The sequence below is a fragment of the Pygocentrus nattereri genome, chromosome 3 (genome assembly GCF_015220715.1).
Source record: "Pygocentrus nattereri isolate fPygNat1 chromosome 3, fPygNat1.pri, whole genome shotgun sequence".
Taxonomy (NCBI): domain Eukaryota; kingdom Metazoa; phylum Chordata; class Actinopteri; order Characiformes; family Serrasalmidae; genus Pygocentrus; species Pygocentrus nattereri.
In genome coordinates, this window is record NC_051213.1 from 2441008 (window position 1) to 2463507 (window position 22500).

Genomic DNA, 22500 nt, shown 5'->3' on the forward strand with positions numbered 1-22500 from the left:
TGGAGTTTGACTAGGTTACGAGTCGGGGACTTCACACTGTGATGGTGAAGTTTGACTAGGTTACGAGTCGGGACTTCACACTGTGACGGTGAAGTTTGACTAGGTTACGAGTCGGGACTTCACACTGTGACGGCAGAGTTTGACTAGGTTACGAGTCGGGACTTCACACTGTGACGGTGGAGTTTGACTAGGTTACGAGTCGGGGACGTCACACTGTGATGGTGGAGTTTGACTAGGTTACGGGTCGGGGACTTCACACTGTGACGGTGGAGTTTGACTAGGTTACGAGTCGGGGACGTCACACTGTGACGGTGGAGTTTGACTAGGTTACGAGTCGGGGACGTCACACTGTGATGGTGGAGTTTGACTAGGTTACGGGTCGGGGACTTCACACTGTGATGGTGGAGTTTGACTAGGTTACGAGTCGGGGACTTCACACTGTGACGGTGGAGTTTGACTAGGTTACGAGTCGGGGACTTCACACTGTGACGGTGGAGTTGACTAGGTTACGAGTCTGGGACTTCACACTGTGACGGATGAGTTTGACTAGGTTACGAGTCGGGGACGTCACACAGTGATGGTGGAGTTTGACTAGGTTACGAGTCGGGGACTTCACACTGTGATGGTGGAGTTTGACTAGGTTACGAGTCGGGGACTTCACACTGTGATGGTGGAGTTTGACTAGGTTACGAGTCGGGGACGTCACACTGTGATGGTGGAGTTTGACTAGGTTACGAGTCGGGACGTCACACTGTGACGGTGGAGTTTTACTAGGTTACGATTCGGGGACTTCACACTGTGACGGTGAAGTTTGACTAGGTTACGAGTCGGGGACCTAGCACTATGATGGTGGAGTTTGACTAGGTTACGAGTCGGGGACTTCACACTGTGACGGTGGAGTTTGACTAGGTTACGAGTCGGGGACTTCACACAGTTCTAATGGAGTTTGACTAGGTTACGAGTCGGGGACTTCACACAGTTCTAATGGAGTTTGACTAGGTTACGAGTCGGGGACTTCACACTATGACGGTGGAGTTTGACTAGATTGCAAGTCGGGGACTTCACACTGTGACGGTGGAGTTTGACTAGGTTACGAGTCGGGGACCTAGCACTGTGACAAGGGAGTTTGACTAGGTTACGAGTCGGGGACGTCACACTGTGATGGTGGAGTTTGACTAGGTTACGGGTCGGGGACTTCACACTGTGATGGTGGAGTTTGACTAGGTTACGAGTCGGGGACTTCACACTGTGACGGTGGAGTTTGACTAGGTTACGAGTCGGGGACTTCACACTGTGACGGTGGAGTTGACTAGGTTACGAGTCTGGGACTTCACACTGTGACGGATGAGTTTGACTAGGTTACGAGTCGGGGACGTCACACAGTGATGGTGGAGTTTGACTAGGTTACGAGTCGGGGACTTCACACTGTGATGGTGGAGTTTGACTAGGTTACGAGTCGGGGACTTCACACTGTGATGGTGGAGTTTGACTAGGTTACGAGTCGGGGACGTCACACTGTGATGGTGGAGTTTGACTAGGTTACGAGTCGGGACGTCACACTGTGACGGTGGAGTTTTACTAGGTTACGATTCGGGGACTTCACACTGTGACGGTGAAGTTTGACTAGGTTACGAGTCGGGGACCTAGCACTATGATGGTGGAGTTTGACTAGGTTACGAGTCGGGGACTTCACACTGTGACGGTGGAGTTTGACTAGGTTACGAGTCGGGGACTTCACACAGTTCTAATGGAGTTTGACTAGGTTACGAGTCGGGGACTTCACACAGTTCTAATGGAGTTTGACTAGGTTACGAGTCGGGGACTTCACACTATGACGGTGGAGTTTGACTAGATTGCAAGTCGGGGACTTCACACTGTGACGGTGGAGTTTGACTAGGTTACGAGTCGGGGACCTAGCACTGTGACAAGGGAGTTTGACTAGGTTACGAGTCGGGGACTTCACACAGTTCTAATGGAGTTTGACTAGGTTACGAGTCGGGGACTTCACACTATGACGGTGGAGTTTGACTAGATTGCAAGTCGGGGACTTCACACAGTGACGGTGGAGTTTGACTAGGTTACGAGTCGGGGACTTCACACAGTGACGGTGGAGTTTGACTAGGTTACGAGTCGGGGACTTCACACAGTGACGGTGGAGTTTGACTAGGTTACGAGTCGGGGACTTCACACTGTGATGGTGGAGTTTGACTAGGTTACGAGTCGGGGACTTCACACTGTGACGGTGAAGTTTGACTAGGTTACGAGTCGGGACTTCACACTGTGACGGTGAAGTTTGACTAGGTCACGAGTCGGGGACTTCACACAGTGACGGTGGAGTTTGACTAGGTTACGAGTTGGGGACTTCGTACAGTGACGGTGGAGTTTGACTAGGTTATGAGTCGGGGACTTCACAAAGTTCTAGTGGAGTTTTACTAGGTTAAGAGTCGGGGACCTAACACTATGACGGTGGAGTTTGACTAGGTTATGAGTCGGGGACCTAACACTATGATGGTGGAGTTTGACTAGGTTATGAGTCGGGGACTTCACACAGTTCTAGTGGAGTTTTATTGGGGTGCTAGTCGGGGACTTCACACTGTGACGGTGGAGTTTGGCTAGGTTGCGAGACGGGGACTTCACACTGGTACAGTGGAGTTTGGCTAGGTTGCGAGACGGGGACTTCAGTGGGGTTACTTTGCAAAGCTACTTGAAGGCACATAGGGGCTAGTTTACTAAATAGTTGAAAATATTAGTTCAGTTTAATTAACATGTAAAGGGATTTAACACTTTTTGGTGTGTACCCAATTATTATAATTCTGGTTATCATAATTCTTTTATTATTTAAAAATGTGTGATATAGTAAAACTAATTTGTGCACACACAGCAATCGCTGTTTATTGCTAGTTCTATAATTATATAGTTTACATATTATTGACTACATGCATTTTTGTTTGTCTGTGTTACAGGGTATAATCTCAGATCTGTTTCCTGGAGTGGTGCTGCCTAAGCCTGATTATGAGTTAATGTTAAAGGCCCTGAATGAAAACATTGCTAAATTCAAACTGCAGCCTGTGCCCTGGTTCATCAGCAAGATCATACAGGTCCACTCCATTCATCTGCACATCTGTCTGTGCACATATTTATACACATGTTCATTCATCCACACTGTAACAGTGTTTCTCTGTGTGTGTGTGTGTGTGTGTGTGTAGGTGTATGAGATGATGCTGGTGAGGCATGGTTTCATGATCGTTGGAGACCCACTGGGAGGGAAGACGTCAGCCTATAAAATTCTAGCAGCAGCTCTCAAAGACCTGTATGACGGTGAGACAACAAATCCCCACAAACGAGCTGCAAAAGGCAGAAAGGGCTTTCAACAAAATGACGATGCCGATGCTACATTTCATAAACGCACTGTAAATACTGAAACACATGCAGCTTCTGAAACGCTGATAATCCAGTCAGAACACAGCGGATGTGTTTCTGGTGGACACTTTTCTGGTGGAGGATAAACCCATTCAGACTGTTCAATTCTGAGCAGCACAAAAATTCCCCTGTGAAAGTTGACTTTTATTTGGGTAGATTACTGACATCACTGTATCGTAATGGGAATCAGCTGTAGAGAGTAACTGTAAATGTTTAACTAGTAACACTAGTGGTAAGGAAATTAACCAAAAAACGTTTCAAAAACATTATTAAACCAAAACATTATTATCAGAAAATCCCAAAAAGTGAAATGCATAATCTTGAAAATGCCTTAAAACAAATTGACTGGCTTAATATTTTGTCCTGTAAAGACATTGATGACAATTGTGACATCTTCTTGTCAACCATCAATAAAGTGATGTCTTCTTTTACTAGGAAGGTACAGTCCAAACCTAGGCAAAGGGAGACTTTACCATGGCTTAATGATGCCCTCTTGCAACAAATGAAAGAGCGAGATTTTGCACTAAAAAGAACATTGAAAACGGGTCTAAATAATGACAGACTTATCTTTACATCTTTGAGAAATAAGGTAGTAAGGAATATAAGGAAGGCTAAAGCTGAGTTTTTTATTAAAATAATCGATAATGCAAGGGGAAATGGGAAGATGATTTGGCAGAATCTTAATAAATTAACTGGAAGGAATAATGATCAGAGAACAAAGGAATATGAACTCAAAGTAAATGGAACCTTAATTCAGGATCATGATATGATAGCAAATACCTTTAATAACTTTTTTATAAATTCAATTGAGCAGTTAACCCAGAGTTTTTCCTCTAAGACTATAATATCTACAATCATTGATGATGATATACCAATTTTTAGAATAATGGAAACAACAGAATCTGCAGTATTAAACATTATAAATTCGTTAAGAGACTCTAAAGCAAAGGATGTTTATGGTTTGGACACGACATTTTTAAAACTACACAAGGGTATCCTGGCTAGTCCAATTGCTAAATTGATTAATCACTCAATTAGGCAAGGAATTTTTCCAAGTGCATGGAAGTCGGCTGTCATAACACCCATTTTTAAGGCAGGTGATCGAACAGTTGTAGAAAATTATAGACCTATTAGTATTCTACCTGCGGTTTCCAAGGTGGCTGAGAAGTGGGTGGTACAGCAGTTGACAGCTCACCTGAATAAGAGTTACACTCCTCTACATTCAATGCAGTTTGGATTTCGTTCTAACCATTCAACCGAAACAGCTATTTGCTATTTTCTCGAAGGCGTAAAATCAAAACTAGACAAAGGTGGAGTAATAGGAGCAGTATTTTTGGATTTAAAACGAGCATTTGACACTGTAAATCACAAGGTACTCTTGTCTAAATTATCTTGTTTTAATTTCTCTATTGACTCTGTTAAATGGATGAACTCATATATATCAAACAGGAAGCAAAGGGTACGCATTGGTAAAACTCAGTCTACATATTTAAGCTGTAATACTGGTGTTCCACAAGGATCAGTGTTGGGCCCTATTTTATTTAGCTTATACATTAATGACCTGCCGTCGGTTTGCTCATCTGTAAATATACAGATGTATGCTGATGACACTGTTCTTTATGTGCATGCTAAAAACAAACAGCAAGCTGCAAGTGAGTTAACTGCAGCTATGGTCTTAATATCTGATTGGCTATCTAATTCATGTTTATATTTAAACATAAACAAAACTGTTTGCATGTTTTTTTCACAGAAATTGACAGAAATGATTCAAGCTGATGTGCTGGTTAGGGGAGAAAAGCTAAAGCTAGTATCTGATACCAAATATCTTGGAATCATTCTAGATTCAAACTTGTCATTTAAAAATCAAGTTAAAAAAGTGATAAATACTGTTAAATTGAATTTGGCAAATTTCAGGCACATAAGACCGTATCTAACAACAGAGGCAGCCAAACTTTTTATGCATGCTATGATTGTCTCCCATATAACGTATTGTTTCACAAGCTGGTCACAAACAAGTTTGTCAATTTTGAAACCTATTGAATCTCTTTATAAACAAGCACTAAAGATACTAGACAGGAAGCCTAATAGTTATCATCATTGTCATATAGTACAAAAGTATAACTTGCTCAGTTTTGATAGTTTTAAACATTTCTTGGATGCCTGTCTCATGTTTAAGATTTTATATGGGCTTGCTCCTCCACCATTGAGACAGTTTATAAAACAAAAAGATAGTAGGGGTAGTATGGTAACAAGAGCATTTACTAGAGGGGACTGTATTGTACAATATAGACGGAGTAAGTTTGGACAAACAGTCTTTTCCATTAGAGCCAGCCAGTACTGGAATAGTCTACCAACTGAGCTACGAACATGCACAAATTATCTGATTTTTAAATATAAATTGAAGACATGGTTGAAAGCTAACCAAATCTGTAATCACCGATAACTATGTATATTTTATGTGTTTGTATATGTGTATGTATGTGTATGTATGTATATATGTATATGGGGTGGTGTTTTGTAAACGTCATTGAGCTGTTGACACTGGCCGCCCAGAACAACCTGCCTAGGGACTACGGATGAAAATTAGCTTTTTAGCTAACTCTGGCACATTTACATTGATGTTGATTAATGTGCACTGTCCCTGTTAAATAAATAAATAATAATAACACCAGATTAACCATCACAGTGCAGCTGATATCTCAGACAGCAAACTAGCCAGCCAGGTTAACCGTCTACTTCTGTCAGTGATTTTCCATCATAGATATTCCATCCCCTTTGAGTCTTCCAGAGACGCTTCCATTGTGTTGTGGCTCACTTCCGTTGTGTTGTTACTGGCTTTGCAGCGTTTGTTTAGCTGCATGTGTTTTTTATTTGCTGTCTGTTTATGAAATGTAGTGTCGGTGTCATTATTTTGATGAAAGCCCTTTCTGAGTTTGCGCAGAGTCTAAAGAATTTCCAGCACGGTTGTAAAATGCAGCGTCCATGCTGTCATTTTGATGAAAGTGCTCTCTGCGTTTGCAGCTCGTTTTTTATTTGCAGTGTGTTGGGTCTTCTCGACCGCTGTCCAAAACCACTGAATTAACAAACTAATCAGTAAGTCAACTTATTTGCCAGTCAGTCTGAGAGTACAGAGAGTGAAGTGCCTCACAAAGGAATGTGCTTCATCGGGATAACCTTAAAAATACTGTAACAGGTGTAAATCTGTGACCTCACAAAAATCTGATTAAATTACTATTCTTCTAAAGCATCATGACGTCTAAAATTTTACCAACATTCAGTTCCGTTTTTTGTGAGAATTTCAAATTGTTTAACAAATAAGTTGTTTCTCGCTACACCTTAGAAACAGTGAATAGAAAACAGGCTGTTTTTGTAGCTTAGTTTCCAGTTACTGCATGCGCAGGTAGTGAATGGCACTTTTGGAAACTTTGACAATGTTCACATTTTACTTTAAAGTCCTTTTATTTCACAAGAGCAAGAGAAGCTCCGTTTTCCATCATATGGGTTCCTTAAATGAGCATAAATACTTACACTAAACATGAACATTGCAAATATTAGGTACATACATCTTTCAGACAGTGTAAACATTTGAAATGATTAGAAAGTGTATTAAAGCATTTTAAAAATGAATTTCAGATCAGGAGAGGGTTTAAGTGAAGCTAAGAGCCATAAGCTCATTTATCTGACTTGCATCTTAATTATTCATTAATTATTCAGTGGATTTCTTGTCCAAAACACCTATATAGAGTGTGTGTGTGTGTGTAGGAGGCATGGTGGAGGAGTTTGCAGTAGATTTCCGGATCATTAACCCAAAGGCAATCACCATGGGTCAGCTCTACGGCTGTTTTGACCCGGTCAGTCACGAGTGGACGGACGGTGTTCTGGCCACGTCGTTTCGGGAGCAGGCCCAGTCCACAGCAGAGGAGCGCCAGTGGATCATATTTGACGGACCCATCGACGCTGTCTGGATAGAGAACATGAACACCGTACTGGATGACAACAAGAAGGCATGTGGTATTGATCTTAATTTCAGATCGATCAGTGTCCGACAGATCCTGGACATCATACAGATCTATATGAAGAACTGTGGTTCAGAATCAGCTCCTGGGGCCGGATGCCCCAGCTGTACGTAAGTTCAGACATAGGCTAGTTTCGTACTTGCACAATGTAAAGTACAATGTAAGTATTTACTAAATCAAACCAAGTTGCACCACAGAAACTAGTTTTAACCTTAAGCTTAGTGTCTACTATAGTCATACCTCCTACTTGTGGTGAGGCTCAGCGAATCACTCACTACAGAAAGTAAATAAGTAAAAGTAAAATATAAAAAACAAACATGTTAAAAATACACAAAAATATAGAAAATAAACACAATATATAGAGAATATATACACAAAATATAGAGAAACACAATATATAGAAATATACACAAACTGTAGAGAAATATACACAAAATAGAGATAATATACATTTTAAAGCGAGTTAAAAGACTCAGTGTTATTGTTTTTTAAAGTGGCTTAGTGTTAAAGTGTTATTGTCCAGAGTTGATATAATAAAAATAATACTGACCGAGTGACGGAGTGAAGTGGTAGTTGGGGACCCACAGCTTCACAGCTTGTTCAGAAGCCTGACAGCCTGTGGGTAGAAACTGTTCATTAGCCGGGTTGTTCTGGCCTGGATGCTGCGGAATCTCCTGCCTGACGGCAGGATGGTGAACAGGCTTGGTGAAGCTGTCTGACCGGATCTTTTAGATCTTTCTGAGAGGTGAGAGGTGATGTGTTCAAAGTTGTGTATTATGTGTTATCTGAGCAGCAGTTGCGTGTTGTGAGTGATGATTTTAATCCGTGACCTGTTTGTGTTGTAGCTGTGTCTGATGAGCGGTGAGATCATCCAGATGAGTCCTAAGATGAGTTTGATCTTTGAACCAGCAGACCTGGAGCAGGCTTCACCAGCTACTGTCAGCAGGTAACACACACTGCAGTGAAATATACACCCTCCAATTATATTAGCACCATGTGCATATCGTCACTACCTGAACAAAACCGCCAAAATCTCCAGAAAGGTTACTTTGCAGGGGAAATCAAAAGATTTTGTGATGATATAAGGTACTCCTTACCACTGGTGGACAGTAACTGAGTAACTGAGTAACTGAGTAAATGTAATTAGTTTCTGTACTTTAGTATTTTTGGGGTATCTGTACTGAAGTTTCTCCGTTCTGGACTTTTTCCTTTCACTCCACTACATTTCAGAGTCTAATATCCGACTTTTTCCTCCTACATTTTGAGAAATCTGTCGTTCCTTTTGGTTTCTGTGTGTATAAAAACGTCACATGTCAAAACGAAAGAAGCGCAAAGCCAGAGCACCAATCAGGGCCCAGCGGTCACTTTGTTTAGAGCTGGTTTTGACCTGTTGGTCATACCGACCCAGTGCAGCACGCGGTTCAACGTCAGCGCAGCAGCGTAAAACTTTGGGAGAGTCTGTTCAACATAAATGATGAACTAACCTAACTTTGTGTAAATAGAGCTCAATATAGAAATATGTCCACATATGCAGTCGAGACTGACGCGGCTTTTTTCTGAATTTCTACAAACACCATTTCATTTTATAGTAAATGAGTTTGGGCTGGTTTATGTTTATGAACAGACGCCTACAGATCAACATAGTAAAGGAGCTCATCTGTGATCCTGAGTTTAAAGCCAGTTTTTATTCAACTTAAACTTGGAACTAAGTTGTAAATAAATCTGAAACTGAAACTTTGCTTGTGTGTAAAAAGTGATTTCAGAGCCACTCGGTTCTCCCTGATGGAAACTGTTTACCTTCAGTGTTTTGTGCTTCTGATCATTTTAATAGACGTCAGTGTCACTAATTAATGACGTTCTATTAAAAGACTGGTTTACCAAGAGAGACGCTGGAGGACTTTCACCTGAAATGAGTTCATGAAGCCAGTCTGGTTATAAAAATGATAACAGGACATCAGAGCCAGAATTCCTCTTTTAGTACTTTTACTTTATACTTAAGTACATTTGAAGGGAAATACTTTAGTACTTTTACTCCAGTGGAGGTCTAAAGGGAGGAACTTCTACTTTTTTTTTATATTTTTTATGATCTGTGAACTTCGTCCACCTCTGCTCTTTACACATCACCGAGTAAAGACTGACTGTATATATTTACTTGTACTCCCCTGTGGACCGGTCATCCTCGCCTTTAAGGACTGAAAAGAGAACTGAGTGGGTTCTCCTGAGTTTTACTTACCTGGATGAGTCCATCCTCTGTAGAAGAGGAGGGAAGAGCAAAGCTTTGAAGAGAGGAAGTTTAATAAGTGAGCACTGTAACTGCAAATGAATGTTGATTACATCATGAATGTGAATATGAACAGTAAATAGAGAATATGAATTATAATTACTGTATGTAAATATATTTAAATATTCAGAGCTCTTGTATTCCCTCAGGCCAGTAATGTTTATTCTAGGGGAGGAGCTTCTTAAATATAAGCAGCACTACTGGTGGTACACGAGGACTTTCAGCTCAGTAGTTGACTGAATGGTAATGAGTGTTTGGGATCTGTGTGACTTTACAGTCATTGATCTGTTTCTCGAGTAGTGGAGATGTTATTCCTCGTTTAGAGTGTAAATATGGGAACAGCTGTGAATGTTGCTGCGTAGGTAAAGGTCTAAAAAGCCTAACTTTTTCCAGGTCCTCAGACCAATCGCCCGACACGACCCATAGAGGGTGCTCTCTACTACAGGATACTGCTGGGTCGAGGACCATGCTTTATCACAATATCTCGCTGTTGTTGGAAGAAAACCTCATATCTCCATTTTTGTCGTTTTTTAGGTTTTGACATGACTTGAAAGTACCTGTGGTCCTGTGTGGACCTGTGGTATATACTGTGTGTAAATTTCATGATGAACGGACCAACAGCAATGATCTAAAATTACTTGGAAAGACGTCTGGTTCCATTGACAGTAGAGTAAGTTTTTACCTTCTCCTGCAAAGTTACCATTTTGGAGATACGAGGTTTTGATCTGACAACAGCGACATACTGAATATACTGAATGGAAGTTAATACACACACACACACACACACACACACACACACACACCATGCAGCATCTCCTTCTAGGTTGTGTGGTGTGCTGGCACCTATCCCAGTAGTCACTGGATACACCCTGGACAGGTTGCCAGTCCATCGCAGGGCAGACAGACACACTCGCTCACACCAATTTAGCATGTCTAATTGGCCTGATTCAACTGTGGGGGGAACCCGGAGGAACCCCATGCAGACACAGGGCGAACATGCATACTCCATACAGAGAGGACCCTGGTCACCCGGCTGGGGAATCGAACCCAGGCCCTCCTGGCTGTGAAGCGACAGGGCTACCCACCACGCCACTATGCCACCCGTGGGATTTAATAAGTAATATTGTAATTAACATCTATCACTCTCTTATGAATACAATCTGAACTGAACAAAAATAAAAAAACAAAAATGAGATTTTGTTCTGACAGCGACAATATGTTTTATATTCGTTCTGTTCAAATGTTTGAAATCAATGCTTTTTACCCATTTAAACCAGTTTAGTTTCAAATAAATGTACAAAATGATTCTAACCTGCTCGTCCGGGTCAACCTCACAGGTTTCAGATAGTCCGGAATGATCAAACACATCCTCCATTCGAAGATGACTGAAAAACACTCTAAAATAGTGGTTCCCAACCCCTGACCACATTTTACCAACTCGCAACACATAAAGATGATTGAACCATGCGGACCTTCTGGGGGCGTGAGGACCGGGTTGGGTTCCACTGCTGTAGAATATCAAGAATGAGCTTTGAATGAAATGAATATCTGGAATTCTTCCAATTTCAGAAAATACAAAGGCAGATAAACAGTTTATTACTATGTGTTATTTATCATTTTACTCTGTTTTTGAAGTATTGAATAAAAACGTATACATTTTACTCAGTAGGTTGTAATATTTAAATCCACATTCTGTTTTATTATTATATATAAAATAGTGATTTCGAGCATTTGAACATTAGAGTACATTGTGCGTTCAGGAGTGTGTTAACATTGTGACCACCTCGTTTTTACAGACTGTAGTCCATCTGTTTCTCTGATACTCTGTTACCCTGTTCTTCAGTGGTCAGGACCCCCATGGACCCTCACAGAGCAGGTGCTGTTTGGGTGGTGGGTCATTCTCAGCACTGCAGTAACACTGACGTGGTGGTGGTGTGTTATTTTGTGTTGTGCTGGTGTAAGTGGATCAGACACAGCAGTGCTGCTGGAGTTTTTAAACACCTCAGTGTCTCTGCTGGACTGAGAACAGTCCACCAACCAAAAATATCCAGCCAACAGCGTCCTGTGGGCAGCGTCCTGTGGGCAGCGTCCTGTGACCACTGATGAAGGACTAGAGGATGACCAACGCAAACTGTGCAGCAGCCGATGAGCTGTCGTCTCTGACTTTACATCTACAAGGTGGACCGACAAGGTAGGAGTGTGTAATAGAGTGGACAGTGAGTGGACACAGTGTTTAAAAACTCGGGCAGCACTTCTGTGTCTGATCCACTCAGACCAGCACAACACACACTAACACACCACCACCATGTCAGTGTTACTGCAGTGCTGAGAATGACCCACCACCCAAACAGTACCTGCTCTGTGAGGGTCCATGGGGGTCCTGACCACTGAAGAACAGGGTAACAGAGTATCAGAGAAACAGATGGACTACAGTCTGTAACTGTAGAACTACAGAGTGCAGCTATACAGTCAGTGGAGCTGATAAAGTGGACAGTGAGTGTAGAAACGAGGAGGTGGTCAGACTGTTATGACTGATCAGTCTGACTGGACACAGCCAGGCTTGATTACTGCCAGTGCTGTTGCATTGAAGTGATCATTTAGAAACCTCTTCTTCATGTGTGTGTGTGTGTGTGTGTGTGTGTATGCGTGTATATAGATGTGGTATGATCTACATGGAGCCCCATCAGCTGGGCTGGACACCCCTCAGAGACTCCTACATGGACACTCTCCCGGACAGTCTGGCTCCAGAGCACCGTGAGCTGGTGAGGAACACACTCCCCACCCAGGCATGATGTGTGTGTGTGTGTGTGTGTGTGTGTGTGTGTGTGTGTGTGTGTGTGTGTGTGTGTGTGTGTGTGTGTGTGTGCGCTGTGCTGTATTTGGTGATTTACGTGTGTGAAGTGCTTTGTGTCGTGTGTGAGTCAGCGTGGCGGCCTGGATCGTCTGCGCAGGTGCTTTTGTGTTTTTATTCGCCAGTTTGTGTCTGTGCATGTGTGTATGTTGTAGATCGTGGATCTGTTTGACTGGCTGGTACAGCCATGCTTGGACTTCATTACCCATAACTGCCGTTTCCTGGTGCAGACGTCACCCATCCACCTAGCCTACAGCCTCATGCGCCTGTACTCCTGCCTGCTGGGTATACGCACAAACACAAAAACACGGTCAACAGGGTCAAATGCACTGTGCTGATACAGTGCACACACACACACACACACACACACACACACACACACATATATAATTTATTGATGCTGTCGGAACAAAACCTCATATGTCCAAGATGGTAACTATACACGAGAAGGAAAAAACCTACTTTACTTTTAATGTCAGTCGATGGAACCAGACGTCTTTCCAAGTCATTTTGATCTGTTTCTTGTGGTCCATTCATCATGAATGGACACACACACACTAACACACCACCACCACGTCAGTGTTACTGCAGTGCTGAGAATGACCCACCACCCAAACAGTACCTGCTCTGTGAGGGTCCATGGGGGTCCTGACCACTGAAGAACAGGGTAACAGAGTATCAGAGAAACAGATGGACTACAGTCTGTAACTGTAGAACTACAGAGTGCAGCTATACGGTCAGTGGAGCTGATAAAGTGGACAGTGAGCAGAGAAACAAGGAGGTGGTTCCAAGTGAATGGTCAGCGCATATTATACACACTGAAAGGTGACAAATGATTGTGTGTGTGTGTGTGTGTGTGTGTGTGTGTGTGTGTGTGTGTGTGTGTGTGTGTGTGTGTGTGTGTGTGTAGATGAGATAGCAGCAGCAGCAGCAGCAGCAGGACAGGGTGGCTCGGAGTCTATGTCCAGTCAGCAGATGACCCTGTGGCTGCAGGGCCTGTTCCTGTTTGCTGTGGTGTGGACTGTGGGCGGGACCATTAACGGGGACAGCAGGAAGAGGTTTGACCTTTTTTACCGAAACCTGCTCACAGGCACGATGGACCAACACCCGAGACCCAAAAGCATCAAACTCACTAAGAACAACGTCTTCCCTGACAGAGGTACACACAACCACACACACACTAACACACAACTACACACAACTACACACACACTAACACACAACTACACACACACTAACACACACACTAACACACAACTACACACACACTAACACACAACTACACACACAACCACACACACACTAACACACAACTACACACAACTACACACACACTAACACACAACTACACACACACTAACACACACACTAACACACAACTACACACACACTAACACACAACTACACACACAACCACACACACACTAACACACAACTACACACGCACTAACACACACTAACACACAACTACACACACACACTAACACACAACTACACACAACTACACACACACTAACACACAACTACACACACACACTAACACACAACTACACACACACACTAACACACAACTACACACAACTACACACACACTAACACACAACTACACACACACTCACACACAACTACACACACAACTACACACACACTAACACACAACTACACACAACTACACACACAACCACACACACACTAACACACAACTACACACGCACTAACACACACTAACACACAACTACACACACACACTAACACACAACTACACACAACTACACACACACTAACACACAACTACACACACACACTAACACACAACTACACACACAACTACACACACACTAACACACAACTACACACACAACTACACACACACACTAACACACTACACACACAACCACACACACACTAACACACAACTACACACACAACTACACACACACACTAACACACTACACACACAACCACACACACACTAACACACAACTACACACACAACTACACACACACTAACACACCTACACACACACTAACACACAACTACACACACAACTACACACACAATAACACACAAAATAACACAATAACCAGAGGTGGACGAAGTTCACAAACCATGTACCTGAGTTAAAGTCGAGACCCCCAAGGTAAAATATTCCTCCAGTAAAAGTAGAAGTTCCTCCCTTTAGACCTCCACTGGAGTAAAAGTACTAAAGTATTTCCCTTCAAATGTACTTAAGTATAAAGTAAAAGTACTAAAAGAGGAATTCTGGCTCTGATGTCCTGTTATCATTTTTATAACCAGACTGGCTTCATGAACTCATTTCAGGTGAAAGTCCTCCAGCGTCTCTCTTGGTAAACCAGTCTTTTAATAGAACGTCATTAATTAGTGACGCTGACGTCTATTAAAATGATCAGAAGCACAAAACACTGAAGGTAAACAGTTTCCATCAGGGAGAACCGAGTGGCTCTGAAATCACTTTTTACACACAAGCAAAGTTTCAGTTTCAGATTTATTTACAACTTAGTTCCAAGTTTAAGTTGAATAAAAACTGGCTTTAAACTCAGGATCACAGATGAGCTCCTTTACTATGTTGATCTGTAGGCGTCTGTTCATAAACATAAACCAGCCCAAACTCATTTACTATAAAATGAAATGGTGTTTGTAGAAATTCAGAAAAAAGCCGCGTCAGTCTCGACTGCATATGTGGACATATTTCTATATTGAGCTCTATTTACACAAAGTTAGGTTAGTTCATCATTTATGTTGAACAGACTCTCCCAAAGTTTTACGCTGCTGCGCTGACGTTGAACCGCGTGCTGCACTGGGTCGGTATGACCAACAGGTCAAAACCAGCTCTAAACAAAGTGACCGCTGGGCCCTGATTGGTGCTCTGGCTTTGCGCTTCTTTCGTTTTGACATGTGACGTTTTTATACACACAGAAACCAAAAGGAACGACAGATTTCTCAAAATGTAGGAGGAAAAAGTCGGATATTAGACTCTGAAATGTAGTGGAGTGAAAGGAAAAAGACGCCCAGAACGGAGAAACTTCAGTACAGATACACCAAAAATACTAAAGTACAGAAACCAATTACATTTACTCAGATACTCAGTTACTCAGTTACTGTCCAGCACTGACAATAACACACAACTACACAATAACACTGGTGTCATGAACTGTTTGAAGTTTTGCTTATGTTTTAATGATAATTCCTGTTTGACTGATTCCAATCGTAGGTCTTCTTTTGTGAGGCATCATTCACCAGATGCTTTTTGCGAACAGTGAACTGGTTTTATAATCAAAGCTCTAAGCCACATGTTCAATCTCATTTCATTGACTGGACTCTAAGGCTTGTTCAGACTGACAGCCCAAATCTAATTGTTGGGGTATCCAGTCTGGACAGCAGAAGAACTCCAATCTGACATTTACAGATGTGTCTTTCATAGTCCGGACACTCTGACCGAGAGTCTATGGCATCACTTGCAACGTGACCGACAATGACGATGTCAAATCCAGAGCGATGAAGTGCTGGGATTCAAGAAGAGCTCCGAAGATCCATGGCGATGAAGAGAGTTCTGAAGAGTCTGGAGTTGAGATGATGCTCTTCCATCTCTCCTGCATCCGCGCTTGTAATCCGCATCACCTGCGTAGCTTTGTAGTTACTGACGTCCAAGGTCGTTTCAGACAGACTGGTGATGTCTGGACACACGAATTTGACCTGATCACTTGCGAATAACAGAGTCATCTCAAAAGATCTGGTCTGAGAATCCAGTCTGATTCGCCTGCAGTCTGAACACAGCCGAGGTTTCACGTCCTTTTTCCAACCTACACACTTTTTGTTCTATTACAGGTCACAGCTTGTATCATGCTGGCACAGTGTGGCCGGGTTGCTGTGTGTGTTATCGGTGTTTGTGTCTCCCCCTGCAGGCTCAGTGTATGATTATTACTTCCACAAGCTGGGGTCAGGAGAGTGGAACATATGGACCGACTGCATCACTAAGGAGGAAAGCACCATCCCTGCTGGAGCTAATGTTAGTGTAGATACACACAGACATGAATCTAGATCATGTTACACCACATTTGCATTAAGACTCATTGCAGTGTAATCATAATTAAGCAGTTGAACCCAAGAGGGAGAGGTTTTCGTGGAATAACGTCCTGGCTGTGATCTGGTGTCTGTAGATCATCACAGCCGTGATGTTATTGGTGATAACTCCCTCCTCAGTGCTCTACTGCTTTAATACAGCAGTTAAATAAATACAGTAAGAAATGAATAAACTGGCCGTGAATGCGGCTTTAATATGTTTTAATGTTCAGCTCCTTCCTCCTAATTATAGCTCCTTAATGAGCAGCTTGTTGCTACATCAGAGTAACGAGCTCCGCCCACTCGCTGCTCAGCCAGCAGTTCGTTCTCCAGCTCCACACAGACCGACTGACCGTTAGGGAATTTAGTGTCGTCTCGTCTTCAGAGTCGGACCAAATCGGCCGTCGGTCAGATGTGGCCTTAACAGTGTCCGTTTTCTGTTTGTGGCAAAGTCAGAAGTAAAAACGTTCAAATGCCTCGAGCGTCTCCTACAGCTGTCAGAGTGGTTGCTTAGCAACGGCGTCTCAGTGGAGTGATAGAGTGTTTGTGATGTTACGGTGGAATAACCGCACAGTTAGAACGACTCAACCAATCAGCTCGCGTGACCGGAACTCACTGTTGTATAACAATAATCTGTAAACTCTAAAAACTAAACGAACCCAAAGTATTTAATCCGCATCCCCTCATCTGTTTAAGCTCTGATTTGTTGGAGCCCCAGTTGTTGCAGGTATGATTGTTTATAGTCCCAGTGTCTTGAGTGTGGGGCTAAATTTTTAGTCTAATTAATGGCCCTTGAACAGGCTTGTGCCACTGTGGTGGAATCGGTGCTCTTTTTTTTTTATCCTTCACTTTGATGGATAAGGGCTGTGGGCTATAGAAAGGACAGTGTGATGAATGTAAATGAATGTTACATTGATTAAGACGTTCTTTAGTAAACGCTTATTACACGGCTGGAGTAGCAGTATTAATTGCACCTTGCGTTCATGTACTTGCAGCATATAAGGTGTGTTTTGGGCCTTTTATGTCAACACAGAGAAATGTGACGGCAAACATTCAGGCATTCATGAGATCCTGCTGGTGTGGGTTCCTGCCAGTTTATCCTTTTCATTGATGCTCACAAATGCAATATAAAAGCATTTTAAATACTCAGAGCTGTACCATGTGGAGTAAATGTCTCTCTCTCTCTCTCTCTCTCTCTGTCTCTCTCTGTCTCTCTCTCTGTCTCTCTCTCTCTCTCTCTCTCTCTCTCTCTGTCTCTCTCTCTGTCTCTCTCTCTCTCTCTCTCTCTCTCTCTGTCTCTCTCTGTCTCTCTCTCTCTCTGTCTCTCTCTGTCTCTCTCTCTCTCTCTCTCTGTCTCTCTCTCTCTCTCTCTCTGTCTCTCTCTCTCTCTCTCAGGTGTCTGATCTGATTATTCCCACCATGGAGACGGCCCGTCAGCTCTTCTTCCTGAGGACCTACCTGTCCCACCAGGTGCCCATGCTGTTTGTGGGTCCCACAGGCACGGGCAAATCCGTCATCAACAACAGCTTCCTGCTGTCTCTGCCCAAAGAGCAGTACACACCAAACTGCCTCAACTTCTCCGCCCGCACCTCCGCCAACCAGGTGCAGGACATCATCATGGCCAAACTGGACCGCCGGCGCAAGGGAGTGTTTGGACCGCCAGTAGGCAAGAAGTGCATTGTCTATGTTGGTAAGGACCACAAATAAGATAATAAGATATATAAGATAATATGTCTTTGGCATACTGGTCTGACTGGTCAGTTTACCGCAATTTCCTACAGAGGTTCTTAGCGTTTCTTTCAAGTGACATCTAAAACCTCCTTTGATAAGACCAGATATAACTAGCCCTGATTAACCGTCCAGAAATGCCTGAACTTTCCATTTAATGTGTCCTGCAGTCACAGTCAGGGCAGTTGTGCCCCGTGGTTGAACGGTTTCTCTGTGTGTTAAAGGCGTCTACCTCTACGATGGTCAGTTTTGGAGGTATATGGCTATATTAGGATGGAATATGGGAAAGCGTGTCTAATACAGGTCCCCTGGGTTAAATCTCCCAGCGGTGGTGATCTAAAGAAAAAAACTAGATGCATGAAAAAATCTGGGGCAGTCATGGGCTGCAGGTTAGGGAGCCATCCTTGTGACCAGAAGCAGTGGTTCGATCCCCTGAGCCGACAATACATGGCTGAAGTGCCCTTGAGCAAGACACCTAACCCCCCACTGCTCCCTGGGGCACCGTGGATCTGATTCTCTATGAAGTAATAAATACTGAAACTGCTGTTGATAATTTTATCTTTAAATATCTGTATATTTACAGTGAATGTCTATCTGTGAATTTACAGTTTGGAAGTTGTGATTTTAAGGCTTACCGTCTCTAAAGCGTCACCACTGTGATATAAGTACTCAGCTGATCTTTGACCTGATCTAGACGACCTGAATATGCCAGCGAAGGAGATTTACGGAGCCCAGCCCCCAATCGAGCTGCTGAGGCAGTGGATTGATCACCGGCACTGGTATGATAAGAAGGACACGTCTAGACTGGACATTGTAGACGTGCTGTTTGTTTCTGCTATGGGGCCCCCTGGTGGAGGGAGGAATGACATTACAGGTGAAGAAGTTAACTTGATTAATGTGGTTAATGAACTTGAACTAACGGCATGATTCAGAAACAACATTCACTCTCTTTATCTTTCTTCCTGCCTCTCTCTCACTCTCTTTTTCACTCTCACGCCCTCGTTTTCAGGCCGTTTTACACGTCATTTGAACATCGTGTCGATTGACTCGTTTGATGATGAAACTCTCAGTAAAATCTTCTCCTCCATCACCGACTGGCACTTCAGTAAAGGTTTCGACGCCTCCTTCTGCAGGTGTGTCTGTGTGTGCTCGGTGGGTGGGTGAGGTGGGTGCTGGTGAGGTTATTGCTTTTTTAAAGTTTTTCTCCAGTTTCCTCTTCAAATCATACTAGCAAACGCTTGGCATAACAAAGCAATGACTAGCAACACCTTAGCAACCATCTAGGACACCATACCAATGACCTGGCAACACCTCAGCAAACACCTGGGCTAGCGAAACCTTGGACAGCATAGCAACATCTTGAGATTCCATAGCAATTGCCTAACATCAGCTTAGCAACCACCGGGAATACCACAGTAATGGCCAAACAACTAATTAGCAATCACCTAGAAGAGCATAGCTATGGCCTAGCAAAACCATGGCAACCACCTGGGATACCATAGGAATGGCCTAGCAAACCATGGCAACCACCTAGGATACCATTGTAATGAGTCATCAGGCTGATCTGTGAGAGACTGAGCTGTGTTACTGTATATGTAATGTTTGGTGTGTGTGTGTGTGTGTGTGTGTGTGTGTGTGTGTGTGTTGCAGGCTGGGTAAGATCCTGGTCCAGGCCACCATGGCGGTGTATAAGGATGCAATGGAGAAGTTCCTACCCACTCCCTCTAAATCTCACTACATATTCAACCTCAGAGACTTCTCCAGAGTCATTAAAGGAGTGCTGCTCTGTCCACACACACACATGCAGGTGTGTTAGGGTGGTGCTCACACACAGACAGGAGACCAACACATACAAACGTCCCTGTCTCAGCGTGCAGACTCCTCTGAGACCTCCAGTAACACCTCTGTTTGTTCCGCCCTGAGCAGGATGGGGAGAAGCTGATGAGGTTATGGATCCACGAGGTGTACCGAGTGTTTTACGATCGCCTGATTGACAGCGATGACAGAGAGACCTTTTTCAACGTCGTGAGAGAGAGAACTTCAGGCTATTTCAAACAGAGCTTGGACAAGGTACTGTTCCCACTCTTAACACTCTTACTGAAAATTCCTGACTGTTTATCCTTAATCTGCTGTTTTATTCATGCCTTTAAATGGAGTTATGGAACAAGTGAAGTTTGGGGGGGACCATGTCTGTATACCCCCCCCAACCCCCACACCCCTCTTTTTAATATAACAGCCTATAGATCCCCATCTCTACACTTCTGACAAAGATGGTTCTTCAAGGGTTGATTAGCAAAGACAGTGGTAGTAGATAGAACCATGAACACTCAAAGAACCATCTGCATGCTTAAAGCATTTTTTGAATAGTCAAATGGATCTTCAGACTGATGGAGAACGTACTGTATATGGTTCTATGTGAAACCTCTGTGAGATGTGTTCTGTTATTGTTGTAATATCAAGCTTGTAGCAATAGCAGAACCTTTTTTTGGTGCTATATAGAACCACAAGATTCTGTATAGAACCATGCATAACACATTCTCCATCAATCCTGAAGAACCATTTCAGCATGCAAGTCAGTGTTCATGGTTCAACACCTTTTTACGTTTTTCAGCCATCTTATCAACACAGTTCCTTCTTTGGAGGCTGAATGGTCAAACTCTGTTTCTGTTGAAGTATTTTTGTTTCTCATTTCCGATTTCATCTCTCTGTTCCTCTGTTTCTGTCTTTCATTCTCGTTCTCTAGCTCCTGTGTCATCTCTCTCCTTCTGGCAAAGTCACGGATGAGAACATCCGTGGTCTGTTCTTTGGCGATTACGGCAAGCCAGACACGGACGTCAAAGCATACGATGAGCTGACGGACCTGCGTGCTCTGACGGAGGTGATGGAGCTTTACCTGGACGAGTTCAACAACGTCAGCAAGGCGCCCATGAGGCTGGTGATGTTCCAGTTTGCCATCGAGCACGTCTCGCGGATCTGCCGGGTTCTCAAGCAGGACAACGGCCACCTGCTGCTGGTGGGCATCGGCGGCTCCGGTCGCCAGAGTGCCACCAAACTGGCCACGTTCATCAGTGACTACGAGCTGTTCCAGATCGAACTGACCAAGAGTTACGGAACGACGGACTGGAGGGACGACCTGAAGCGAGTGATGCTGAAGGCTGGAGTGGAGGGCAAGAGGACCACCTTCCTGTTCAGCGACAGTCAGATCAAAGATGAGTCGTTTGTGGAGGACATTAACATGCTGCTGAACACCGGAGACGTCCCCAACATCTTCCCCGCCGACGAACGCGCCGACATCGTCGAGAAGATGCAAGCCGTCGCCAGGATGGAGGGCAGGAAGCTGGACGCCACGTTGCTGACCATGTACAACTTCTTCATCGACAGGGTCAAAGCTAACCTGCACATCGTTCTGGGTACTGCACACATGCACGCATACAGACACAGCACTCTCTAGGAAGGCTTGATGTGGTTCAGGGGCCACATTACTGATACATCCTAACATCCTGGACTGTTCCGAAGTACATCATTTTATCCAAACTCCAGATAGGAAAATATTATTACACAAGCATCTAACTATACACAGTTTCCCAAATGCTATCTTAACTAAACCCTAACAGCATCCTAGTTTCTATTTTAATATTCAGTTACTACTGTTAGCTGAAAATACAATATTACCACAGCAACTGTGACAGGGAGCAGAACAGGTTCACCTGGGGCCGTATTACAGAAAATTCCTGAGTCTAAGATCTGCTTTTTTGTCATGGCAACTTCAGTTAAGAGTTTAGGACAGAAACCATTACAGAACAGCAGCTCTTATATCTATAATCTTATTTCCAGATGAGAAAATGGTATTACAGAAGCAACCTAAGTCACCAAAATATCCTAAATATTTTCTTAACAGTAAGATAAACTTTAAGAGCGTCTGAACTTCTGTTTAACCGTCTGTTTCTATTGTTTTATACAGTGATGGGCAGCACAGCTCACTGTAACCAGCATAGTGATGGTACATTTATCTACACTGAAAACTGAGCTTTGTTTTTTCACTTGAGTTCCACACACGCTGCAGACTGGAACTCCACCATCCCTCTGATTACCTTCCTGTGTTAATGTTGATGATGAAATGTGA

At 43.4% G+C, this 22500-nt stretch overlaps 1 protein-coding gene across 1 annotated transcript in view; it reads left to right on the forward strand.

Moving 5' to 3' along the window:
- The window catches only part of dnah3 (dynein axonemal heavy chain 3), a 101034-nt gene that overhangs the window by 50587 nt on the left and 27947 nt on the right, over window positions 1-22500 (forward strand). Inside the window, exons 33-46 of the mRNA XM_037536069.1 lie at window positions 2964-3098; window positions 3207-3318; window positions 7183-7424; window positions 8282-8382; window positions 12374-12479; window positions 12724-12853; window positions 13479-13727; window positions 16493-16596; window positions 18045-18339; window positions 19072-19251; window positions 19387-19510; window positions 20028-20184; window positions 20304-20447; window positions 21121-21787. Of these exons, the coding sequence (XP_037391966.1) occupies window positions 2964-3098; window positions 3207-3318; window positions 7183-7424; window positions 8282-8382; window positions 12374-12479; window positions 12724-12853; window positions 13479-13727; window positions 16493-16596; window positions 18045-18339; window positions 19072-19251; window positions 19387-19510; window positions 20028-20184; window positions 20304-20447; window positions 21121-21787 (2746 nt within the window). The remainder of the gene's footprint in view (window positions 1-2963; window positions 3099-3206; window positions 3319-7182; window positions 7425-8281; window positions 8383-12373; window positions 12480-12723; window positions 12854-13478; window positions 13728-16492; window positions 16597-18044; window positions 18340-19071; window positions 19252-19386; window positions 19511-20027; window positions 20185-20303; window positions 20448-21120; window positions 21788-22500) is intronic.